At 38.2% G+C, this 27,861-nt stretch overlaps 1 protein-coding gene across 2 annotated transcripts in view; it reads right to left on the reverse strand.

Moving 5' to 3' along the window:
- The window catches only part of FAM117B (family with sequence similarity 117 member B), a 72,922-nt gene that overhangs the window by 5,800 nt on the left and 39,261 nt on the right, over positions 1-27,861 (reverse strand). The window contains exons 3-7 of one of the 2 annotated variants that reach the window (XM_032860058.1): positions 22,070-22,162; positions 20,696-20,809; positions 8,157-8,300; positions 6,477-6,645; positions 4,230-4,350 (exon numbers count right to left, since the gene is read on the reverse strand). In XM_032860058.1, coding sequence (XP_032715949.1) covers positions 4,230-4,350; positions 6,477-6,645; positions 8,157-8,300; positions 20,696-20,809; positions 22,070-22,162 — 641 coding nt within the window. Of the gene's footprint in view, positions 1-4,229; positions 4,351-6,419; positions 6,646-8,156; positions 8,301-20,695; positions 20,810-22,069; positions 22,163-27,861 lie in introns of both variants that reach the window. The other variant, XM_032860057.1, reaches the window with a different exon arrangement.

Below are 27,861 nucleotides of genomic sequence, written 5' to 3' on the forward strand. Positions count from 1 at the left end.
AATATACAATGGAAACGTCAAGTACTTTTAGGGCCACAAGTGTATTTGGATATATCAGTGGTAAGAAGGGAACACACTCCTCTAATATATGAGAGTGTGGTTTTCAATTCCTTAAAGAAAACAGGAGGTTGAGGTTAGGTTTCCATAATTTAAAAATGCTTGAATTTTCTTCTGAAGGTGGAATTATTAGAAATAACGTTCATTCTTAGGGAAAAAAGACCAATCCTCCAAATGAGGCCTAGGTTTTTAGTTAATTAATTTTTTTGAGGTTATCTTGTTAAAAATGAATTTCCTTACTGCTTTCATTAAAACAGAGCTCACAGAAAATAATATAAACAGTAAGAACTAGTGCCAAGATCAAACAAAACATTAACAGTAAATATCCCCCAAATCCCCCACAAAAAAACCTTCCTTTGTCCCCTCTTCCAGTGGCCACCCCAACCTAGCAGAGGAAGCACTCCTGATCTCTAACATCTGTCTAGAAGCAAACCACTCAAGAAACAAATCATCCAGCACCGGGGTGGAAAACCAATGTATACCTACGCTAGCAGAAGCTACAAGCACCAATACTACTTCAAAGCTTTCTTCAACTCAGTAAGCATAAATAGAGGAAAAAAAAAAATCTCAGAACTAACTTTAAATTTTTATTTTTCCTTAAGAAATTATTCCAAAAGGATTGTCTCTCCAAGTGGATATAACTGTTGCGAGCTAACTTTCTGAAAACCTGATGGATGGGCTGCATAGTAATTCTAGGTATTCTTATACTGATGCAAGGAATTCTTTATCTTTTTTTAAAGGCTTGTATATGTATCTTTAAATGCAGGCATAAATTACCAGAAAAGAAAATGGTGGATCCAAGTTACTTATAATTGAAAGGAGGGAGAGAGAGAGGAGGGTCATGTTATATTTTTAATAATACCGCTATACTGCAAAGAGGCCATAATACCTAGGAATATAAGGTAACTAAGACCAAGGAATTCATTAGTTTGGAGGAAGAAATAGCATATGTGACTTTTTTTAAAAAAGGACTAAGTACAGACGATATGGCTATGGTATGTACTGTATCACAAAGAACAGAGAGACTGAAAGTACAAGATGTGGTTTAAATTCTGGGTCTAAATTCAACCACCCATTTTCTTTCAGGTAAATAAACAATACAGTTCTAGAAACAACCCTCACCCCACTCCAATCCCCAGTTCATGTCAGAGTTACAGCCTTTTTAAAAAAAAATTTTATTTATTTATTTGACAGAGAGAGACACAGTGAGAGAAGGAACACAAGCAGGGAGACTGGGAGAGGGAGAAGCAGGCTTCCCACAAGGAGCAGGGAGCCCGATGCGGGGCTCAATCCTGGACCCTGGGATCACGACCCAAGCCAAAAGCAGTTGCTTAACAACTGAGCCACCCAGGTTCCCCGAGTTACTGCCTTTCAAACATTAGTTAAGAGTTAAAAATATTCTTCAAGGAATGATTAAATAACCCTAAAATGTTTAACTGGGACCGATAATTTATGTTTGTTTGTTGCTAGTGTGCCCAGTGGGTTTGCTCTCATTTTGCCAGAGGTAGGTAAGAAGAGACTAATTTTTTTAGACCTTGAGTCATTTGTTTTATTGACAGAAACTTAAAAATTACCTCTAAGGAATCCATTCTTACGATACTGTTGTTCGTATCTGTAACATATTGTTATCATAACAGTATCATTATCGTAATAGTATCGTTACGATACTGTTGTTCACTTATTTTTGAAACGTAATGAAAATGTTTAAGAAAGAATAAGTTTCTGTATGCCACACATCCTTCATATCAGTATAATGTATAACAAACTCTGTACATTTTAAAAAGAGAAAGTTTACCTACCAATAACAGATGGATGTGCCACAAAACATGTAAGATGTTAGGGTTTACCTTCTATTTCTCTAATCTAGCTATCCATCCACACACACACAGCCCTATCCATTTTTCCCTCCCTTTAGATACAAATAATGTAACAGTATATACATAGTTCAGATACTAAGTCCTGAGAAATTTTCCAAATTCAAGAGTTAAAGGCTTAGATACCACAAGACGCCAACCTACACAACAAATATTCAGTGATTTATAAAAGGAATTGAAACTGCTTTTGAACCAACTAATGATTTCTCTGCATTTGGACAATCTTTTTAAGATTTTATTTATTTATTCAGAGAAAGAATGAGCATGTAAGCATGGGGGGGGGGGAGCGGAGGGAGAGAGAATTCCAAGCAGACTCTATGCTGAGTGTAAGCCCCACGCGGGCTCAACCCCAAGATCCAGAGATCATGACCTAAGCTAAAATCAAGAGTTAGGTGCTTAACTGACTGAGCCACCCAGGCACCACCACATTTGGGCAATTTTAACTACCAATGAGTAAATCAATGAGCTCAATTCCAAAAAAGTCCATTTGGCCCATGTGACTTTTACTTAGTAAAATGATTCTACATCTTAAGAACTCTCCTGGAAAAGTCTAAGCCAGCATCTGCAACTTGGGCATAAAAAATTATGAGGTGCTGGGCACCTGGGTGGCTCAGTGGGTTAAGCCTCTGCCTTCGGCTCAGGTCATGATCTCGGGGTCCTGGGATTGAGCCCTGCTCGGGCTCTCTGCTTGGCAGGGAGCCTGCTTCCTCCTCCCTCTCTCTCTCTGCCTGCCTCTCTGCCTACTTGTGATCTCTCTCTGTCAAATAAATAAATAAAATCTTAAAAAAAAAATGGGGTGTCTGTCAGAGATGCACAGTCCTGGTCCTGCCTCCATATTTATGCATCAGGCCTGGAATGGGCTTGGGAATCTGCAGCTCAAACACATACTTCAGATGATAATGATTCAGGGAGTCCGTGGAACGCGTCTGGAGAAATTTTGCTTCAATTTTCGCTGGCACCAGTCAAGCTTTTAGTCTAACATAGAAGGCAAGGTGGGGGGGGCGGGGGAGCAGTTGCTAAAATGGAGTTTTCAATTACTGTCACAAAAGCAGATGGGACGCTGACAGCTGGGATTTCCTAGTATAGAAATTGAAGGAATTAAAAAAAAAAAAAAGAAACTGAGGGAATTCAAAAACAATGCTCTTTGCGTGGCAAAATTATTCAGCATTTAGGCAAAAGGAAGCACTGACCGGAGGATCACACACATGAACAAAAGGATGCCATATTTCAAAATGATTCCAAGATGTTCATAAAGAAGGAAAAAGATCGATGACATGAGTCAGACAAGGCTAGACAATCTTCACATTGTGTTTCAGGTTTCACAAGCGAGAAAAACCCAGAAGGGTGACTCTAAGACGTGCAGCCATAGCAAGACTAGTAGCGAGAGCTCAGTACTACCATTACACCCCCAAATAATGTTCAGTACTTCATCCGCTGTCTCGCACATACCTACAATGCTGTAGCCATCACTTACAGAGCGAGGAGCCACGGCTACTGAAATTACTAAGGCTAATTCTGAGCAAATTTTGAGTCTAAAATTATAGTACTTCCCCTAGAGTACCAGTCAGCAGAAATATGAGCATAAGAAATCATGTATCAACGGTCCTAGACACTATTTAAAATCTGCTTCTTACATTATCGTCATCACCGTAACCTGATTCTACAAAGTAGTAGAACTCTATTTCCTATACAGATAGACAAAATATTTTTTTTTAAAGATTTTATTTATTTATTTGACAGAAAGAGATCACAAGTAGACAGAGAGGCAGGCAGAGAGAGAGAGAGAGAGGGAGGCAGGCTCCCTGCTGAGCAGAGAGCCCGATGCGGGACTCGATCCCAGGACCCTGGGATCATGACCTGAGCCAAAGGCAGCGGCTTAACCCACTGAGCCACCCAGGCGCCCCTAGACAAAATATTTCTAATACCGTTTAAAGAACTAGAGACCAAAAGTACACAAAATCTGAAGGGAATTCAATCCTTGAAAGAAACTGGGTATTTGCTGATATTAAGCACTGTTGTTAATTTTGTTTGGTGTGATAATAATATTTTGGTTATGTGGGAGTAGTATGGTTACTTTTAGGAGACAAATATTAAATTGTAGTTACAGTGAAGTGTCATGATGTCTGCAACTTATTTCCACATACTTTAGCAGAAACTACCAGCACCATGTGCAGACAAAGCACGCATCAACAGAATGTTAACTAAGGAGTCTGGGTTGCGGATATACGGGTAATCACTGCACTGTTCTTCAACTTACTTGAAAATTCTCATAATAGAAGTTATTGTGGGGATACTTACGAGCATTCCTCAAAGACTTTGACCCTTTCGCAGCCCTCGGGAGGTTCCCTTTTGAACATGTAACTGTTGTTAGGTTTTGGTGACGTTGCATATTTGGGCAAAGGAGAGTTGTTCCCATTCTCTGCAAAAAATGGCATGCTGGATTACTAAGGCATTATTACCACATAAATGCAGTCATAATACACTTACGTGTACATGGCCTCCCCCCACACCCCGAACTACTTGAGGCTAAGAACACCCCCCTCATATGACATAATGCCTGCTAAAGAGGGGATAATTCATGTTGGCTAAATAAACTCATAAACAAAAAATGCTTATTTCTTTTCCACTTACAATTACTACAGCTTAGGCCTATCTCACTTGACACGGACACCCTGCTCCCTACTTCTGTTTCAGGACCAGCAGTCAGACTCAAATGCCGGTTCCTTTCTTCCCAGCACACGTAGCTGAGATGACTCTCCACAGGTGGCCTGTCATTCACTCTCCGCCTGCCCTGCAGCATTTCTTAGTTTCTCTGCTCCTCTAAATACAATCTCTGCTCCGGGCAGTGAGAAGCAATGTACACCAAAGGCTTCCCTTCTGCCTGTGAACTTCCCCATACCTAACAGGTTCATCTCCAGTCATTTGCCAAAACTTCCTAGCTTGAAGTTTTGAAATCTTTCCAAATTAATCCTATCTAAGCAAAAACTTCTTCAACTCTGGCATTCCTGTTCAGGGCTGACATCCTCAGCTTCCACTACATTAACTTAAAATTCCTAATACATTACCTAAGTGTCCTAAATTTTCAGTCTGTGTCAACTAAGCCATAAATTTTTTGCAGGCAGTAGCACTGTGGCCTTGTTTTCTTATAAAAGAAACTCAGAGAAGCTAACCAGTCACCAGTTCTCCTAAGGTCAAATAAAGCATTACGTAAAATTCATGGAGTTCCAACTTGCTACTGAAGTAAAAGTAGAAAGTATGGGAAACAAGGGGCAGAGTTTAATGGCCATATTTTTTTAAGGGTAGGGGGCAGTGTTACATTTGATTGAGCACTAAGTACCAGGAGCTGTGCTAAATGGTTTGTATTTACTATTCCTTTCAATCCTAACAATAAGTATAAGTAGTAGTTAATTATGCAGATTCCTGATAAGAAACACACAGCCCAACCAAAAGACTGAATTCTGTTAAAGGTGTCAGACCTCCTACAGAGTGGAATCACCTGGGAGCATTAAAAACTACTGGTACTTGTATCGATCCCCCAGGGCTTGTGATTTAACTGGTGGAGGGTATGGGCCTGGAATAGCCATATTTTGCTTAACCTAGAAGCTGGTTAAAAAAAAAAAAAAAAAAGGTTCCAAATAATAACATTTACAACTGCCCATAGCTTTAACGGACTTCTTCAGGAAATCTTATGTTCTTTGCACTTGTTACAGTCTCAGTAATTTAGGCAACTGAATAATGGCCATTGTAACTTTTTAGGACATTCAACACACTTGGAGTAGGTTCTAAACTGGGCTGCAGAATTTACAAATGTATCATTGCTCTCAAGTACACAGAGTACCTTGGGTTAGGCTAACAAAATACTGCCCTGATACAGACAGATGACAGGCCATGTTTGTTTCAAAAGGCAAGAACATTAGTAATTAATATTCAAACAGCTTAAGTCTCCAAGTTATCTTCTGAGTTGCACAGGGACTTTGTACTGTAAGTAGCCTTCCAACCTTTCACTACGGGCTTGCCTTCAATACTCATCTTGCATTGACATAAGTCTGCTTAATTCGTGTTAGAAATGTCATGGAAAGATATTCTGAAAAACATTAATTTGAAGATTTAAAGTTCAACTGAAAATAGTAAGGTAATAGAAACAAAACAACTAAGGTGAAAGAAAACAAAGTCTTTCAAGACAAATGTCCATTTATACCAAAAAGGATGTTTCTCGGAACATATACGGAACTAGTATTAACAAGGAAAAGGAAAAAAGAAAAGATACAAACCAAAATCCATAAACCCACCCAACTAGACCATCACTTGGCACCACAGTAAAACCTGACTGGTTTGTACTTCAAGTTTTTAAAATCTCTGTTAAGAACGTATGTCAAAGTAATTACCTCAGTAGCCTTAAGTGTGTGTGTTCTACTACAAAATGAACGGAATGAATGATAGAACAGGGGGTGCTCACTGATCTGGTAATAAACTCCTCCTGCATTGTACCTTTATCCCTGGGATCAACAAGCAGGTCATCAGCCGAACAAGGGCTCTCTTCGCTACCTTCGTTCGAGATGGTGAGGAACGATGTGGGGGACACAGACTGAGAACGGCTGCTGTTGTTGCTCCCCTTGTCTGCCCCACCGGGGGTCTGCGTGTCGATGCTGCGTGTGCTGCTACTTCTCTGCACGAGTGGGGGCGGTGCACGATGCCCGTCTGGAATATCTTGCGGCTGTTACAAAATTTCAAAAACATAAGTATTTTATCATTGATTTCAAAATTCACCAGAAATGCACCCCATATCAACCCTCCCCTATTCTTCCAGATGATTCACAGATCAGAAATGCCCCATTTATCAGGCCTATCGAGAAAAAAGGCTTTGTGTTGCTCCCTAAGTGACATCCCAGTCTCATATGACTGCCCTACTAAGCAGTGAGCAGCATATGCGATGACTCTGTACTCCGGGGGTAGGTCCACAACAGGTGGTCAAAGCTTGCTGAATGATAAATGCAGTGATTGAGTTATTTATTATGTGCTAAGTATTTTTAAACTTGTGAAGAACTGCCATGTTTAAAAGAGAGAAGAGAAAAGAAACCTAGGTATAACCCCAGGTTCCATATCAGAAGAGAAGGTTAGCCATTGTGTGAACTAGTGATATTTGATGACAGGTCCTGTTACTTTTATCCTCTGCCCACATACATCTCCCCGTTTTTCCAAAGAAACCTTCCTTAATAAGGGAAAGGTTAATGGTAGCAACAGTAATTATAGGGGGGAATCAAGAACATTCAGAGGAAATCCTGTGTGGCTCACTTGGCAGGAAAACCAGCTCCCTTTGGTTCATGTTCCTCTCTTATATTAGGGGGGTTACTCATCATGCAGTATGGGCAACAGCGTGTGGGGAGCTATGTCTTTCTAAGCTAAACCAACCTTTAATCTTCACAGAGCAGATATCTTAAGCATCAATAAAACACTACTTCAAACTCCCCAATTCCTCTTTCACTGAAGAATGTAAGCTTAAATATACTGTGACATGCTCTTAAATATATACAGGAATTTTCTGTGTCTTCCATAGGAATCATTCTTATGTCTTAACATGTATTTTTAAAAATATTTTATTTATTTGAGAGAGAGAAAGAGAGAGAGAGGTAGAGGGAAAATGAGATCCAGGCTCACGGCTAAGCATGGAGGCTGACGTGGAGCTCGATTCCTTCACCCTGGGATCATGACCTGAGCCAAAAGCAGACCCTTAAACAACTGAGCCACCTAGGCTCCCCATGTCTTATCATCTTATAGGTAAGTAGAATTGCACTTCATGATCATAAAGTCAACCAAATAGTAACTCACAATCAAACAGTAAGGGAACAGGTAGATTCCTTCTTAGAAAGTATTTGAAGTCATACACCTCCGTCCCCAACAGATTTGTAATCTAAACTTTTGTTACATGGAGTTACAGCAGATGAGAAGTATAACACCTGTCTAGTGATTTTTAAATACAGATAAACAAAAAGTAGTTTCTGTTCAGGGACCTAAATTTAAGTCCTATCAGTTATCTCTATGAGATGCAAACAAATTAAAACTTTTCATTCACTTGCTAAGGTCGAAGTTTTTCAAGAGAGACAAATTTTCATTCTCTCTCAATGAAAAGGAAGAAACATAAGTAAATATGGAAACTGAAACTGTAACTTTTTAAAGAATTAGAACAGTTAATGTGGAAGGACAATTTTAAGAAACAAGATTACTTACTATAAGTTGTTCTTCCTTTTCCCCAGTCTCTTTAATTATTATTTCAATCTCCTGATTCAATCCTTCCACACTATTCCGGAACCGGGAGCCTGTTGATTTGGTGATGGGAATTACGGGAATAAGTGCACTCTTTGGAACAGGAGCCTGAAGAAAAAGCAGTGGAGAAGGGAGAAGAGAGCTTTAATAGGTTTCATTTAAATTCTGTAGTTTGAAGCATACTTCCCGTTGACATGCATAACTCTAAAATAAAATTAAGTTTACAGGCCTCACAAAAAGCATGAGTAACCAAACATGTTCCTTGGTATACACAAAATATAATTTAAAGCCAGAACTCCAGATAATCAAAGTAGAATCTCGGAAGTTTATTCACATCTATGAGGACTGTAAAGAGAGTAGGAATAAAGGAAAATATTAAAAGAATGTCAATCTCAAAAATTCTTTTATGACTGTAACAGAGTTCAGGTTTTAGAACAATAACTTAAAATTGTCTTCTAGTGCCACAACTATCCTCCAGGGAAAAAATTTTTTAAAAGGTGATTTATCAGAAAAAAATATTTTGGTTGGAAAAAACAAAATCAGTCCCAAAGTCCACATACAGCAGCAGGACTGTAGACACGAGAATAACTTCCCTGTGAAATTTATTTATACTTCCACTGTGATTATTTTAATATGTTTTGCTAAGGAAAGAAAGTGATGTAATTCATTTTCCTCTTTTTTCCACTGGCATATTACTTTTGAAAAGAAATAACTGATTACATAATTAAAGGATATTACATGCTTTCCTGACAAGATACTCAAAGTAGACTATGAAACTAGAATTACAGAGGTATCTGCTAAAGTTGACAGCAACATCAAGCCAGAAGATCATCCCGCCTATTGTCCAGCTACCTAGCAAAGAAATGGGATTAACCCATTCTTCGTTTAGGGTGGTTTCTTTGAAAAACCTCTTTCAGGGGAAGGTGGGCAAGGAGACAAAGGTAACAGGGCCTCCAATCATCACTTGTTTCCATTCAATGGATATAACCTGTTACCTGATACAGAACTTCCTGTTAAACCTATATTTCTCCTCTTCTTTTCTGCTCACCTTTATAAATAAAAATGTTTTTAAATAAGCCTAACACAACAACAATCCTTAGGAAAGGCAAATTTCCATCCTTGGAAAATTTACGAGAAAAAAGCCAAGAGGAAGCTTCAGTCTGGAGTGGACAGAAAGGAGAGATGGAAGTGATAAGAGAATAGATAATAGGAGAAACTTGAGGGTATGGAGAGAAGATTGGGGAACAGAGAGACTAAAAAAGGGGGAAATGAGAAGATGCTACTAGAAGAAAATGAGAAAGATTGCAAAAAGGCAAGAAATTATTGTAAAAATAAAATACGTAAGAAGGAAAAGACAAAATCAAAATTGTAGCTACTGTTTAGAGCATCCATCCACCCTGGGCCGGACACCACAGGTCCTCTCACTCCATTCTCAGACCACTCTCTCTGCGGGAGGTTGCAGTATTTCCCATGTTACATGCAGAGAAAGGGAGACAGACTAGGGGCCCAAGAATAACTAAGCAATGTTGCCTCTTAGCCATCTCCTTATTGCCACTGCCTAAAGAAGTCTAGATCAGACACAGTGCTTACTCAGCAAGGCTGGTGCTATGAACTGAATGTCTGTGTCCCCTTTTAAAATGCTCTAACCCCAAAGTGGCTATTATTTGGAGGTGGGGGCTGTACGGAAGCAATTAAGGTTATAGAAGAATGGGGACTTGATCCAATATAAGAAAGGAAGTACTGAGGTGACAGGAAACAGAGTCAGACTAAAAAAGCAGTTAGAAGAAATCTACAGCTCACTCGTCTGGAGTGGAGCGTATATTAGAACATTTCTGTCACGCACTCATCCTCCCTCTGCCTGGGCTCTTCCTGTGTCCGGAAATAATGGCAGAGCAGAGCACCGGCAGAGACAAAGAAAGATCTCAGGAGTTAGTACATATTTAATAAATACAGGGTTTTTTTCCTTTTAACTGAAAGATACTCAACTCTAAGCTTAATTTTCTTTTCTCAATGTCACAAAAATAATAGCTTGCACTGGATGGCATTTTCAGATATGCATTTGGTTTATAACTGCTAAGTTACAGAAATGAAAAAGGAGACTAGAAGGGAAGGATGCTCTGACAAGGTTTTTTGCAAAATGCTGAACTTCTTGGATTTTAGAATTATAAATACCTTAGTAACAGGAAGCCTAAGTTTTCTGGCTGTTATGTTGGGAAATGCACATACACAGAAATTGCCAGTATCATAACCGAATGTACACATGGTTACTGCTTGTCAAGGTAGCTGAGAAGTCACGCCCTACCCAGCTGGTAAGAAGTTCTTCTCAAATAGAATCCAAAGAGCAGCAAGTATTTATCAACAGTTTAGTTTGTTTAAAGCAAAGCAAAAAAAAAAGAAGGAAAAGAAAGACAACTGCCACCTCCTTAAGGTCAACACAGCATTTTAGGTAAATGAAGCAAAGGTTCAACTGTAATTACTTTAACTACTTATATGATTTGAAGAAAAGTAATCCACTCAAGCTGCCTGGGAAAGATTTTCTTCATTAAACACACTATGACTGTTCCAGAAGTAGAAGGTAATAGGCCTCTGATTTCACTCCTCACATAAACCATACTCTAAACTATCTTAAAAAAAAAAAAAATTATTCAACTTTCACGCTTCATTTCAAGGATGCCTAGGGAATTTTATGTGCATGTGTGTGTAATTTATTTTTCCCATATCTATATAGGTTTCTGTAATAAAATTTGTATTTCTAAATATAAGTCAGTATATGCAAATATAAGTGAGTTACTTTAACTGAGAGATCATCTTTAGACAGCACTGAAAGATTAAAAGCTCTTCATTGTACTGAGGTAAAATCCCTCCTCTCCTAAGATCTATCCTTTGGAAACATCAAGAACAAGGATCTCCTATTTTCTCAACTTTTGTTTCTTTCTCTTCAAATCAGAGTATCTTCCAATCAATTAAGGGTTTTAATTAGATGAATCACCATTATAAAGTTTATTTTTCTACTAACATTCTCCATATGTCTATATATATTACAGTTTAAAGATCAAATTCTGCCTGGGGCAGCTGGCTGGCTCAGTGGGTTAAGCATCTGCTTTGGCTCAGGTCATGATCTCAGGGTCCTGGGATGGACCCCCACGTCAGGGTCCCTGCTCAGTGGGGAGTTTGCTTGTCCCTCTCCCTCTGCTCCCCCCAACTCATTTTCTCTCTCTCTTGCTCTAATAAATAAATAAAATCTTGAAAAACAGAACAAGATCAAATTCTGTCTAAAAGCTGAGAGACAACAAAGAAAGAAAAGACCACCAAAAGGTAAATCTTCTAAGATCAAGCTACATTACAACTTAAATACGTGTTTCAAAGTGTGGAGGTAAGACTGTGTACAACAGAGAGAGAGGAAAGATGGGAAGAAAACCCCTGAAGCAGTAGCTGAATAAGGAAAAGAAATACAGTTAAATTTTCAAAGGAAGAAAAATGCGCTTTAAGAGGAAAGTAGTATAGAAAAAGATCTGGTCAGCAATTCAGCAGAGATCTAGGAGAGAAATGTGTGCCAGAATGTAACAAATCTGAACCCAACATAACAAAAGGGAGGGGAAAACTGTCTGGAATGGTAAAAGAGGAAGAAAAAAAAAAATCAGAACGCAACAGAAAAAAAAACCTTCGTATCTTACGGGTTTTGAACCGGGTCTTCTGTGTGGCTCTGATCCCTCCTGCCCTGTCCCTCTTACTTTCGTCCTGGCCTCCAGCAATCACTGTTCTCCTCCCGCATCCCCCTCTTTGTTCTTCTACGCTGCAGCTATACTGTTTAATAAAGGACGTACCACAAGTACCTACTCTTTTGATTTCTAAGTGGTAAAATATTTAAGAATTTAAGAATAGCAATCACTTCCTGGACTGGCATATGAAGATTCCAGTGCAGAGCAGCAATTTTCATTTTTAAGGTGCAATGCCCTTCATTCCTCAGATGTCAGTAAGTTTTTTTTTCCTTTTCTACCTCGCTATCCCTTTGCTCTCAAACCCACCTAGGCTGCTGCAAAACTATAGTGTCCCCAGCCCATATGAAGTAAGAAAATCCAATAGGAGGGCTTTCTTGCTTGAGGCTCTAACAAATAGCCAGAAAACACCTGCATGATTTTTTTTTTAAAGATTGTATTTATTTATTTCATAGAGATCACAAGTAGGCAGAGAAAGAGAGGAAGAGAAGCAGGCTTACCACTGAGCAGAGAGCCCGATGTGGGGCTCGATCCCAGGACTCTGGGATCATGACCAGAGCCGAAGGCAGAGGTTTTAACCCACTGAGCCACCCAGGCACCCCATCAGTAGAACATACAACTCTTGCAGTTATGAGTTCGAGCCCCATGTTGGGTTCAGAGATTACTTAAAAAACAAAAAAACAAAACAAAAAGCCCAAAATTTAAAAAAAATAAAAGCTTTAAAAAATAAGCTCAATATGAAATTTGCAGAAACACCTAGTGAAAACCCAACTGGTTCATTACTTCTTTTATATTAGGTCCTACCTCAAACAGCCTAAGATTTATTGAGCAATGATTGTGCACCAAGAACTGCATTTAAGTGTTTTATAATATTCTATCCCAATTTAATCCTTAGGACAACACAACAAACAGATACTATAATGCAAAGAACCTGAGGAGCTTCATACAGTTAGCAAGTGGCAGGACCTGGGTCTAAGCTAAACAGTCTGACCTCAAAGCACCTGTACTCACTCTATACTGTTACATTACCTTCCAGTTTACTTTTTGGTTTCTACCATCTCATTTATTATTTCTAGGCAAATATATTGAATTTTATGTATTTGTTTTTAATGCTGGTTGGCAGATATTTTTGGTAAGAGCTTACTGAAATATAACTCACAATACCATATCATTCACCCATTTAAAGTGTAAAACTGTTTTAATGATTATTGAAGAATTTTGCAACCATTAGAATTAATTTTAGAAACACACTAAAAAAAAATCCCTTACCCATCAGCAGTCACTCCATTTCCACCTGAGCCTCCCAGCAACAGGTAATCACCAATCTATAATGTGTCTCCTTAGGTCTGCCTATTCTGGACATTTAAGGTGAATCATATGTGTTCTTTAGTGTCTGGTTCTTTCAATTAGTGTAATGTTCTCAAGGTTCCCCCACGCTGTTGCATGCTCCAGTACTCCCTTTTTATGACTGGATAATATTCCATTGATGGATACACTATATTTTATTTATCCATTCACTGGTTGATAAATATTTGGGTTGTTTCCAAATTTTATGAAACTTGCTGTTATGAACATTTGTGTACAAGTCTTTTTCTTAAGATTTTTTTTTTCAAGATTTTATTCATTTGACAGAGAGACAGCAAGAGAGGGAATACAAGCAGCAGGAGTGGGAGAGGGAGAAGCAGGCCTCCCATCGAGTAGAGAGCCAGTTGTGGGGCTTGATCCCAGGACCCTAGGATCATGACCTGAGCCGAAGGCAGACACTTAACAACTGAGCCACCCAGGTGCCCCTATTTATTTTATTTTATTTATTTTTTAAAGATTTTATTTATTTGAGAGAGAGGCAGTGAGAGAGAGCATGAGCGAGGAGAAGGTCAGAGGGAGAAGCAGACTCCCCGTGGAGCTGGGAGCCCGATGCTGGACTTGATCCCGGGACTCCGGGATCATGACCTGAGCCGAAGGCAGTCATCCAACCAACTGAGCAACCCAGGTGTCCCGCCCCTATTTATTTTAAAGATTTTATTTATTTATTTGAGAGAGATAGCGAGAGAGAGCACAAGCAGGGAGGAGAGGAAGAGGGAAAAGCAGGCTCCCCACTGAACAGGGAGCCCCATATGGAGCTCAACCCCAGGACCCTGAGACTCTGAACTGAGTTAAAGGCAGATGTTTAACTGAATGTGTCACCCAGGCACCCCTACATTTATTTTGGAGAGAAAGAGCATGCCCAAGCAGGGGTTAGGGAAGGTGGGGAGAGACTCTCAAGTGTCGAGTGAGCATGAAGTCCGACAATGGGGCTCAATCCCAACCCATGAGCTCATGACCTGAGCTAAACTAAGAGTCAGACGCTCAACCAACTGAGCCACCCAGGCGCCCGTGCATACAGGTTTTAATGGGAACACATGTTTTCAATTTTCTTGGGTACATACCCTGGAGAGAAGGTGCTGAGTCATGTGGTAACCCTATGTTTAGCCTTTCTGAGAAACTGCCAGACTATTTTCCAAAGCGGCTGCACCACTTTAGATTCTTATCAGCAATATATTAAGGGTTCCAATGTCTCCACAGCCTAACACTTAGCAGTCTTTTTAATTTTAGCCATCCTAGAATGATAAAGTTGTATCTCACTGGAATTCTTTTTTTTTTTTCCTTTTTTTACTAGATTTTATTTATTTGAGAGCGAGGGAGAATGAGAAAGAGAAAGCATGAGAGGGGAAAGAGAGGGAGAAGCACACTCCCCACTGGGGGGAGGGGGGAGCCTGATACAGGACTCGATCCTGGGACTTTCGGATCATGACCTGAGCCAAAGGCAGTTGCTTAACCAACTGAGCCACCCAGGCATCCCTCACTGGAATTTTTTTTTTTTTTAAGATTTTACTTATTTATTTGACAGAGAGAGAGATCATAAGTAGAAAGAGAGGCAGGCAGAGGGAGAGAGAGAAGCAGGTTTCTCCCTGAGCAGGGAGCCCGATGCACAGGGAGCCCGATGGGGGGCTCTATCCCAGGACCCTGGGATCATGACCTGAGCCCAAGGCAGAGACTTAATGACTGAGCCCCCCAGGCACCCCCCTTCACTGGAATTCTTTTTTATTTTTATTTTTTATAAACATGTATTTTTATCCCCAGGGGTACAAGTCTGTGAATCGCCAGGTTTACACACTTCACAGCACTCACCATAGCACATACCCTCCCCAATGTCCATAACCCCACCCCCTTCTCTCAACCCCCCTCTCCCCAGCAACCCTCAGTTTATTTTGTGAGATTAAGAGTCACTTATGGTTTTTCTCCCTCCCAATCCCATCTTGTTTCATTTATTCTTCTCCTACCCCCTTAACCCCCCATGTTGCATCTCCACTTCCTCATATCAGGGAGATCATATGATAGTTGTCTTTCTCCGATTGACTTATTTCGCTAAGCATGATACCCTCTAGTTCCATCCATGTCATCGCAAATGGCAAGATTTCATTTCTTTGGATGGCTGCATAGTATTCCATTCTGTATATACCACATCTTTATCCATTCATCTGTTGATGGACATCTAGGTTCCTTCCATAGTTTGGCTATTGTAGACATTGCTGCTATAAACATTCCGGTGCACGTGCCCCTTCGGATCACTACGTTTGTATCTTTGGGGTAAATACCCAGCAGTGTGATTGCTGGGTCACAACAGGGTAGTTCTATTTTCAACATTTTGAGGAACCTCCATGCTCTTTTCCAGAGTGGTTGCACCAGCTTGCATTCCCACCAACAGTGTAGGAGGGTTCCCCTTTCTCCACATCCTCGCCAGCATCTCTCATTTCCTGACTTGTTAATTTTAGCCATTCTGACTGGTGTGAGGTGGTATCTCATTGTGGTTTTGATTGGTATTTCCCTGATGCCGAGTGATGTGGAGCACTTTTTCATGTGTCTGTTGGCCATCTGGATGTCGTCTTTGCAGAAATGTCTGTTCATGTCCTCTGCCCATTTCTTGATTGGATTATTTGTTCTTTGGGTGTTGAGTTTGCTAAGTTCTTTATAGATTCTGGACACTAGCCCTTTATCTGATATGTCGTTTGCAAATATCTTCTCCCATTCTGTCAGTTGTCTTTTGGTTTTGTTAACTGTTTCCTTTGCTGTGCAAAAGCTTTTGATCTTGATAAAATCCCAATAGTTCATTTTTGCCCTGGCTTCCCTTGCCTTTGGCGATGTTCCTAGGAAGATGTTGCTGCGGCTGAGGTCGAAGAGGTTGCTGTCTGTGTTCTCCTCGAGGATTTTGATGGATTCCTTCCTCACATTGAGGTCCTTCATCCATTTTGAGTCTATTTTGGTGTGTGGTGTAAGGAAATGGTCCAATTTCATTTTTCTGCATGTGGCTGTCCAGTTTTCCCAACACCATTTATTGAAGAGGCTGTCTTTCTTTCCATTGGACATTCTCTCCTGCTTTGTCGAAGATTAGTTGACCATAGAGTTGAGGGTCTATTTCTGGGCTCTCTATTCTGTTCCACTGATCTATGTGTCTGTTTTTGTGCCAATACCATGCTGTCTTGATGATGACAGCTTTGTAACAGAGCTTGAAGTATGGAATTGTGATGCAGCCAACTTTGGCTTTCTTTTTCAATATTCCTTTGGCTATTCGAGGTCTTTTCTGGTTCCATATAAATTTTAGGATTATTTGTTCCATTTCTTTGAAAAAAATGGATAGTATTTTGATAGGGATTGCATTAAATGTGTAGATTGCTTTAGGAAGCATAGACATTTTCACAATATTTGTTCTTCCAATCCAGGAGCATGGAACATTTTTCCATTTCTTTGTGTCTTCCTCAATTTCTTTCATGAGTACTTTATAGTTTTCTGAGTATAGATTCGTAGCCTCTTTGGTTAGGTTTATTCCTAGGTATCTTATAGTTTTGGGTGCAATTGTAAATGGGATGGACTCCTTAATTTCTCTTTCTTCTGTCTTGTTGTTGGTGTAGAGAAATGCAACAGATTTTTGTGCATTGATTTTATATCCTGACACTTTACTGAATTCCTGTACCAGTTCTAGCAATTTTGGAGTGGAGTCTTTTGGGTTTTCCACATATAGTATCATATCATCTGCGAAGAGTGATAGTTTGACTTCTTCTTTGCCAATTTGGATGCCTTTAATTTCCTTTTGTTGTCTGATTGCTGAGGCTAGGACTTCTAGTACTATGTTGAATAGCAATGGTGATAATGGACATCCCTGCCACCCTCACTAGAATTCTGAATTGCATTTCCCTACTGAACAAGGAATGATGGCACTTTTTCAGGTGCTTAGTGGCTAGTTGTATATCTTCTTTAGAGAACTCCCTATTTAGATCCTTTGCTCATTTTAAAATTGGGTTATCTTTTTATTACCGAGCCACAAGAATTCTGTATATATTCTAAATACGAGTGCTTTATCAAATAACATGATCTGCAAATATCTTTTATTTTGTCAGTTATATTTTCACTTTTTTGGTAAAGTGTCTTTTGAAGCACAGAAGTTTTTAATTTTTATAAAATCCAATGTATCTCCTTTGTTTTGCACTTTTGGTGTCATGCCTAACAAACCACAGCCTAATTCAACCCCGCATTTATGCCTATGTTTTCATCTAAGAGCTTTTAGTATCATCTCTTACATTTATGTCTTTGATCCATTTTAAGTTACTTTTGTACACGGTGTGAGGTAGATGGATGTATTTTTTTTAATTCATATTTTATGTTTTAAAGATTTTATTTATTTGAGAGAGAATGAGAGTGAGAGAAAGAGCATGAGAGGGGAGAGGGTCAAAGGGAGAAGCAGACTCCCTGCTGAGCAGGCAGCCCAATGTGGGACTCAATCCTGGGACTCCAGGATCATGACCTGAGCTGAAGGCAGTTGCTTAACCAACCCGGCCACCCAGGCACCCCTTAACTTGTATTTTTTTTTTAAGATTTTATTTATTTGACAGAGTGAGAGAGAGAGAGAGATCACAAGTAGGCAGAGAGGCAGGCAGAGAGAGAGGGGGAAGCAGGCTCCTTGCTGAGCAGAGAGCCCGATGTAAGCCTCGATCCCAGGACCTTGAGATCATGACCCGAGCAGAAGGCAGAGGCTTAACCCACTGAGCCACCCAGGTGCCCCTTAACTCGTATTTTAAAGGCTAGAATTGGCATTACCCTTTTAGTCCTATCTCTCCACCGCTCTCCTCTGATCATCACCTCACACACATTAAAAAAACTCAGATTCTGAACGCAAAATGCCTGGGTTAGAATATGAGCTTTGTCTCATATGACCTAAAACAAGATTCCTTAATTCTCTGGGCCTTAATTACCTTGTCCGTAAAACAAGGACAGTAACAAGCCCCACCCCCAAAATGAGGATTAAGTGCTAATAATACATACAAAAGCTGAGTAGTGTTTGCCATATTGTAAGCACTTAATAGACTTCAACTATTAATTACTGCTTTCTAAATACCACTCAGATTTGGCCATTCTCTCTAGCACCATAGCTCCTAGCTTATTTTAGGCCACTGTCATTTCGTACTTGGATTATAAACCCTATTCTTTTTTAAAAAAAATATTTTATTTATTTATGTTTGTTTGTGTGTCAGAAAGAAAGAGAGAGAGCACAAGCAAGGGGGACCAGTAGAGGGAGAAGAAGAATCGGGCTCCCTGCTGAGCCCCAATGTGGGGCTCAATCCCAGGACCCTAAGATCATGACCTGAGCCAAAGGCAGACCCTTAACTGACTGAGCCACCCAGGCGTCCCTATAAACTCTATTCTTAAATGGTTTTCCTGCCTCTAATCTTGTCCTCCTCCAAATTTATTCTCTACTCTGAACTGAAAATAACCACTATTAAAATCAATCTGCTGCATTTAAAAAAATAGTTTTTTGGTGCCTCTAAGATGAAGTCCAAACTTCTTAACAAGTGAGACATTAAGACTTTTAGGTTTTGCTGCTATTTAACTCTCTAGCCTTATCTCTTACTAGTACTCCTACCTGGAGCCATGATTTCTTCCACCTCTAGAAGACTAGCTCAGTCAGCTTTCAGGGATCTGCTTAGACACGAATTGCTCCAAAAAGCCTTTGTAGATGGCTCCAGAGCCAGTCCAAGGGTAATTAATACCCGTTATGTAACAGTGTCAACTCTCCCAAACACTACCAACACATTCATGACACGGAGTAGTAATTTTTTACTTACAGCTATCTGAGACTTGGTCGGGGGGCAGTATTTATCACTGCATCCCCTAACGAGTACTAGTATGAGTCATATGGTAGATATTTAATAAATGTTGCATGGATGGAGGAATGACCTCAAAAACTATACAATCTCAAAGTGGTACTTTTCTCCACTAGAGAAAGAACCAACTAAAAACCAAAGCTGTTAACTTCACAGAATCTTCATGTTCCACAGTCTGAAAGTTTCAATGACACACAACCACCACGGCACAGCTATCATGATGCTCATGTACTGCATCTCTGGTTGGCTGTGAGTGCTCAAAAAACTCAAGATGTTTGCTGGGTCAAGTGTACAAAACTCAAGTTACATAAATTTACTTTTCAAGTTACTCTATTTTCTAGTCCTTACCTTCTCTGGAAAGAGAGGTTTCAGAGTTAAACATGAAATTTGTGCAAATGCCAATAATGTTATTCAACTTTTAAGAGGGGAAAGACAAATTTTGGTTAATTTTACTACTTTAATTGCTAATTTTAATGCAACTTAAAAAAAATCACTTCAGAAACTTACTAACTCCTAAAACATATCACTTAATTCAATAAAGTTCAATCTTAACTCCTATTCTACCTGAGGATAAAAATATAAGTTTGGGGATAAAAGGTGGCCTTATCTCTCAGAAATACATACAAATTATTAATGGATAAATTAGAGGGAGTAGAAGGTTGGCAAATTCACCCATAAAGCCACCTGAGTCTATAGCCTTTTGAAAGTAGGAGTTTGGTTTTGAGTTAGTATTCCAATTTTGACAGTTATTAGTCTATTCAAATTTTTCATTTTTTATTTTTTCAATTTTGTATTTTCTATTTCTCCAAACATAAATGCAGTTTAAGTTTTTAAATGTATTACTGTGTACTCACATTTAATAATTAAAATACCTTAAAAATGGAAAAAAGCTGTTAGAAACTACAACCAAACTATAAATTTATGAAGTCAAATTTGACCCATGTATCAACATTTAAGGGCAAAATTAATTCAAAAAAACATATACTCCTACTTTCTCTTGAAAAAAAAAATCCACATATACTTGGCTATCAGAAGCTATCACCCTATAAAAAGCGGGGGCAAACTTTTTCTTGCTCTTTTTGACAAGGATGCCATCTGATTTCAATTCGGTTAAAGAGAAATGCTCCCTGGGTGAGCCAGCAAGAGCCGTTCATAAGGTTCTCTACAGGAATCAAAGCAGTTAAAGGTTTTCCCCTACTAAGATTCTATGAGATGTATCATTATTATCCTCAATCTTCAGATGAGGAAATTGAGACTTAAAACAGGTTGTTCATCCCAGGTCCGATTCTATAGCCAATGCTTCTCTTTCTCTATTAGTCTGCCTCAGTATACTGAACCGATAAAGACACAAATATGAAATCAAAATATGTGATTAGCTATGTCCTCTAAAAGTCAAATCACAGATCAGTAAAGCAAAGTATCGCTTATCAACTTAGTATTCTAGGTTTTTTTTTAATTAAGGCTGATTCAATATTTAATCGCTGTTTCAAATATGCTTCTGGACATTTCTGTCCGGAAGAGTTATCTATAAATAACATATCAGCAGGAAAACAACAAATCCCTTGTTTGGATTTTGCAGTATTTGTGCTCTTACCTGACACTGGTTAATAGCTGCATGGTTGCCATGGAATGGAGACTGTCTTTCTTTATCTCGATGATGTCGACTGCTATGTTTACTTCTCTGCAACTGCTGGCGTAATTTTGCAATCTGAAAAGGAGAAAAATAAAAAGTAAATTAAAAAAGTGCATCAGAGTTTTCCAAGCTACATAAAACATATCCTTCCTTAATAAGAATTGGTAAAATTCTTCCTTAATAATTCTTTTCTTTTAAAACCCTGTCTCTCTCTCTCTCACACACACACACACACATACACAAATAGAAAAAATAAAACCCTGTCACAAAATCTGATTTATTGTATGAAATTTATATATATACATATACCCACCCATTATGTGTGCATGTATGTGTATCTTACTTTTGAAGAGAAATAAAAATTATGTTCCAACACTGTTCAGAGCCTTCGAGCTTCCCAGTACTAAGCCAATGAAGTTTTCAGCACTTAGAATAACAATGTAGCTTTCAGAAAGAATTTTAAAATAATGAAAATTATTCTCACTGTCCTAAAAATGAGTGATTTTATTTAGATTTCTTTAAACACCTAGTCTTCAATAGCTCCAAAAATTTAACAGTATTTAAAAATCAATTCAAGCCATGAAATGCATTCACAGACACAATCTTTACATAACAAATATAATTTCAATCAATATTCTATATTACTCCTTGAGTAAATCTTCAGTTCTATTTTATGTAAAGTAGAAACATCATAATTGTAAGCACAGAAAATGGTAATCAGCAAAGGGCCACAATGAGCTTGGTTGTACTGGGTTACTGAATTTCAAAAATACTACCATTATATACAGCAATAATAAATGTGAATCTGTTGTATCATTACAATTTTATACATCTGATGCTTAGGTTATGTTAACAGGTATGGACTCTAGGGGTGCCTGGGTGGCTCAGTCGGTTAAGCATCTGCCTTCCGCTCAGTTCATGATCCCAGGCTCCTGGGATCAAGTCCTGCATTGGGCTCTCTGCTTGGCGGGGAGTCTGCTTCTCTCTCTGCCCCTCACCCCACTTGTGCTCTCTCTCAAATAAATAAATTTAAAAAATCTTAAAAAACAAAACAAAACAGGTATGGACTCTGGTTTAATAAAACAAAAGGAGAAAGAAAAACATAAGCTGATAAGTAATGTGTACACTTCCCTCATTCAAATCTTCATCCAATCAAAGTAATAAATTATTTTCATTATTTTTCAAGTAAACAAAACAACCAAAAAAAATAAAAAATAAAAACAACACAAAACAAAACAATGGAAACTGGCAAATCCTTGTTGCCTACAACTTCAAGGAACTAGCCAAGGAAGGGATCAAACTTCCACATCCAGTTCTTGGACCCATTTTCCTGACCTCCTTAAGTTGATCTGTACTGCCCCACGACGCTGACCGCTTGTGAGACCCTTTCTTCTTTTCAGAGTATTCTTCGGCCCATGCACTCTCTGTCTATAATGGAGAAAAAGAGGGAAGGGGTAAGTTAACCATTTAACGATAAATGTATACCCTATTTGCAACAAGATGGATGGATCTGAAGGGCATTATGTTCCATCAAATAAGTCAGGCAGAGAAAGACAAATACCATATGATATCACATGTGGAATCTAAAAAACAAACTCAGAGAAAAAGGAATCAGATTTGTGCTTATCAGAGGCACTCAAAGGGGGAGGTGGATGAAGGTGATCTCAAGATACAAACCTCCAGTTATAAGTAAGTACTGGAGATGTAATGTATAGTAAGATGACTATACTTAATACTGCTATATGGTATACTTGAAAACTGCTAAAAGAGTAGATCCTAAAAGTTCTCATCACAAGAAAAAAAAATTTTTTTTTTTTTACCTATATGAGGTAATGGATGCTAACTAAACTCACTGTGACAATCATTTCATAATACGTGTATTCCAAGTCATACTGTACAAAAACTTATACAGTGCTGTATATGTCAATTTTATCTCAATAAACCTGAAAAGGTTTCATTTCTTTAAAAAGTATACACTTTTCTATTATACAATGCATTCCCATTAAAGCAAATTAAGTACTAGGATATTTAAAATAGCACAATAACCCAAAATTCTTCTAGCAGCACTTACTTTAATTATAATATTTTTGCCTATTTCCCTCATTTCTATTATTAATAAATGCTTAGTTATTATTTTTACATAAGTATAGCATTTGTTGAGCATACTAATAATAGCTAACATTCCTGTGATCTTATTATGTGCTAGGCACTTTGCTTCATAGAAGTATAGTGAAAGGTCTTCACCCTATTATCTGATTGAATATATATAAGAAGCTCTATAGGTTGTGCAGATAAGGAGGTCTGGTAAGTTGCCTAATGTCTCACAGCTGAGAAGTGGCAAAGCCAAGATAAAAATCTAAGACTCTGGAGTTCATAATCTTAACATCTATACAATGTCTGGACTTGATTTAGGTATCTGCAAAAGTATAGCCTCACAAATGGTAAATCCTTAGTGGTTATACAAAATCCAGAATTCAAACACATTGTATTAGGGAAAAAAAAATACAAATGAGTTCCTAGTATGTGAAAATATGCTCAATCTCACCCGTAAGAACCAAGTTTTTTAAAACTTCCCTGAGACTGGGCAATCTGATAGGGTACTTTCCTGTATTGCTGGTGAATTGCAAATTAGTATAGCCTTTACAGAAGGAGGACTAAGCAACTGCTGTCAATGGTACAAATGCACATACTGTTGACTCACCTTCTTTTGTAATTGATCATGCAGATGTACAAAATATGTATCTTTGTGAACAAAATGATACAGCCTATTATTCCCAGTAGCACTATTTTTACAAGTAAAAGATTAGAACAATGTAAACAAAGGATTTGTTAAATAAATAACAAATAAATAAATAAATAAATAATGGTGTGTCTTAACAAAAGAATACTTATTCAGGTATAAAAAATGAATAAGGAAATTCACAAAAATCTCTGTGAGATTGTTAAGTGAGAAACTCAAGGCTCACCACAGTGTGCATAGCAACTTCCTTTAACCAGTGCCACTAGAAAGAATATACACTATGTAAAATATCTCTGCAAGGATATACATGGTAACACAAGTAACATTAACAGTGGCCGCCTCATGGGAGGAAGATCCTTCCTTCACTGTATATGCTTCTGTACCTCTTAAATTTTGTAGTGTAAGAGTGAATATATGGCCTATTCAAAACAATACCTCTCTATATGCGGATAGGGTGGAGGGCAGGCCTTTTAGGAGAGAATCTTTCTATATGGATAGAGTAATGTCCTTAAATAAAAAACAAGGTTGTAAAAGAATATATACACATCACATATATAGTATTCCTGCCAAAAATGTAGTAACTTGAATTAATTGTGGAAAAAAACAAAAACCAAAACCACTCAAGTTGACAATACTCAACAAAAATACTGGCTTATACTCTTAAAAAATAACCAGGTCAGGAAAGACAAAGAAAAGCTAAGGAACTGTTTCAGATTAAAGGATATTAAAAAAACGTAATATCTAAATTCTGTGTCTGCTTCTTGACCGGATCCTGCCTTACAGGAGAAAATACTACAGAGAATATCACTGAGGAAACTTAAAAGCACCTTATCAATGTTAAATCTCCTGGATTTGGTAATCACTTTGGTAATTTTTATTTAAGTCCTTTTTCATATATATGTTTAAGTATTTGAAAAGAGTCAGAGTGTCTGTGACTTACTTACTAATAATTAGCAAATAGTAACAACAGAAATTATTATCTATACTAAAAAAGAAAAAAAACGAAAAATGTTTGTTGGTGAATACAGGTGAAGAGTCTACTGGTATTTAATCTACTGTTCCTACATTTTTCTATAAGTGAGACTTTTTCAAAATAAAAAGATCTTTAAAATTAGGGCAATCTAAATATATTAAGTATAAAATTTAACTCAAGGAAAAGCAAAGGAATATAAAACTTTCCTCTAGATTTGTTAAAAACAAATTGAAGATAATGAGAACAAGAGAATTAAGCAAGAAAAATAAAAGTAAGCATGAAAAGCAATAGACAGCTTTGCTAATTTCTGATCTAAAAATGTGAAAAAAGGACAGGAACACCAGTGAAGTGGTAAAGCATCTAGAAATTTAGATTATTTCAGAATCCTCGGCTTAACCAAGAAAGGCAAAGCTACTGAGAACCCAACCAAAGAGCTTATACAGAGGTCATTAGATTTAGGTCTGGAAAAGAAAAAAAGATTTTAACACTTTCCTTCCTTCTTAATATTACCAATTTTAACCAGTGGACCAAGGTTTTATACAAAATGCAAGAGTCACTCAAAAAGTAATTTTTTTAAAAAGCTGATCCCCCTCTTCAGTACTCTCATTTCATAACACTAAGACATAGTGTAGTGTTGCTATGAACTGCTACCTTCAGTAATTCAGCATTTTAATCTCTAATTTACAAAGTATTTAATTTTATTAGGTTTTTAAAAAATATTTTATTTATGCATTTAACAGAGAGAAAGTGAGAGCACAGGCAAGGAGAAGGGCAGAAAGAGAGGGAAAGATGGGCTCCCCACCAAGCATGGAGCCCAATGCAGGACTTGATCCCAGGACACTGGGATCATGACCTGAGCCAAAAGCAGACGCTCAACCCAGGCTTCCCAAATGGTCAGTTTTTAAAAGAATCTTTAAAAGAACATGGGAGGTGGGGGGACAGGAGGCAGAGGTTGGGGACAATGTAGTATTAAGCAGTGTATCAAACTCTAAAGCAGAAGTGGCAGACCAGCCCTGCTCCACTGGCAACGGCAAGCTACAGTACTGCTAGAGAGACTCTCAGACTCTGAGTTCACAGGGAATGACCAAAGTGTGCCAAAGATATAGAATAAAAGGAATGATGCCATATTTTTGCTATCTTTGTGTCAAGTAAGGACACAAATAATCATGTACAATAGAATTTTAATCACACACTCATGCTCATGACCCAAAACAAATAATGGGGTGAGGGGGGAGCAGAGGATAGGCAATCAACATCTTAAAAACTTGCTCCATGTTCCTAAATTTTAACGCTGCCTTTCTCTGTATTTTCCAGAACCTCCTCTTTCCATTCCCACTCATCTCTAAGATACCTAGACCTTAGACTCATACATAATTTTTTTTTTTTTTTAAATGAAGAACCAGGGCTCAAAGTGGTGACATGGTATATTTTGTCAAAAGTCTTGGAGGAACTCCCTGGAAGTACCCATCTATAATATAAAATAAATTACTTCCATCATACTTACTGCTCTAGCACTATATGGACCAGGGCTGATAAAAGAGCCCGGGGCCTCTCATCAAGGGCAAAAATAGCCAATCAGGCCCAATAACTGTTAGCCCAAATCTTTTTCAACATAATGCTCCAGGAAGCTAATAGCAATTAACAAAATGCATAAGACTGGAAACCAACATGCCATCCTTGTTCTGACAATAATCAAAGGTAGTAGTTTTAATGGCAAGCATTTACGAAATGCTTACTATGTGCCACACATTGTTCTAAGGGTTTACACGTATTTCTTTGTTTAATCCTTATAATAATCTTAAAAGATCGGTACTATTCTCCCATTTTACAAAGAGGAAACAAAGGCATAGAAGTGACTAACTCCAAAGAAGATACACAAAAAGCACATGAAAAGATGCTCAACATCATTCATCATTAGGAAAATATAGATAAAACCCGTAAGATACAATTTCATACTTATTAGGATAGCTATACTGAAAAAGAACAGGAAAATAAGGCTTAGTGAGGATATGGAGAAATGGGAGTCCTTATACATTACCGGAGGGAACACAAACTGGTGCAGCTGCCACAAAAACAGTATGGCAGTTCCTCTAAAAGCTAAATATATGACTCAGCAATTTCACTCCTATATATGTACCAAAAGGAATTGAAAGTGGAGATTCAAACAGATACCTATAAAGCAATGTTCATTTCAGCATTGTTCAGAATAGCCAAAATTTGTAAAAAGCCCAAATGTCCACAGATAAATGGATAAACTTTTTTTACCAATACAATGGAATCTTATTCAGCCAGGAAAAAGAAATGGTTCAACATGGATAAACCCTGAAAACATAATGCTTAGTGAAATGAATCAGATATAGAATTACAAATACTATATGCTTCCACGAATATGAAATACCTAGAACAAGCAAAATCACAGATACAGAAAGTTGAATAGTGGTTACAGGGGTTGGAGAAAGAAAGAGGAGTTACAGAGTCTTGTTTAGGGTGATGAAAAGTTTTGGAAACATAATGGCAATGGTTGCACAATGATATGAATGTAATTAATGCTACTTAATTGTTTTACCTAAAAACTGCAAATTTTATGTTATATGTATTTTACCAAATTTTAAAAAGCTGATTTAAGGGGCACCTGGGTGGCTCAGTCAGTTAAGCATCCAACTACTGGTTTCAGCTCAGGTCATGATCTCCAGGTCATGAGATCAAGCCCTCCATTGGGCTCCATGCTCAGCATGGAATCTGCTTGGGAATCTCTCTCTCCCTCTCCCTCTGCCTCTTCCTCCAGCTCATGCTCTTTCTCTCTCTCCCTAAAAAAAAAACAAAAAAATCTTGGGGCACCTGGGTGGCTCAGTCAGTTAAGCGTTTGCCTTTGGGTCAGTCATAATCTAAGGATCCTGGCATCAAGTCCCGCATTGGGCTCCCTGCTCAGAGCCTGCTTCTCCCTCTTCCTCTGCTGCTCCCCTTGCTTGTGCTCTCTCTCTCTCAAATAAATAAAATCTTAAAAAAAAAGAAAACAACTTAAAAAAACTGACTTAATTAACTAGCATACATACATTAGGGAATCCAACACCTACCAAGAGGGAATCTGAGAACTAACGCACACGGAAGAGCAGAGCACCCAGCTACTGCTGCATCATACCTTAGGAGATTCTAATGTGAGCTCTGCAAGCAAGATAAACAGTATGAGAATTGTAAGTTTTCTTTAGATTTGTACCCTTAACATTCCCAATTTGGGGGACATTTAGAAAAAGGTGAAGCAAGTGTGAGGTTTATACTTTAATTCAATGTAGTCAGAGCTAGGTGGGCTCCCACTGGCTTCTAGGATTGTTTATTCTTACTGATAAGACAAAATATCTGAACCCACTGAACCTGAAACTGCAGAGGAGATATCAAGGGTTGCAGAAATGTTCAAGG

This window comes from Lontra canadensis, unplaced genomic scaffold, assembly GCF_010015895.1.
Source record: "Lontra canadensis isolate GAN:19392208 unplaced genomic scaffold, GSC_riverotter_1.0 scaffold18, whole genome shotgun sequence".
NCBI lineage: Eukaryota > Metazoa > Chordata > Mammalia > Carnivora > Mustelidae > Lontra > Lontra canadensis.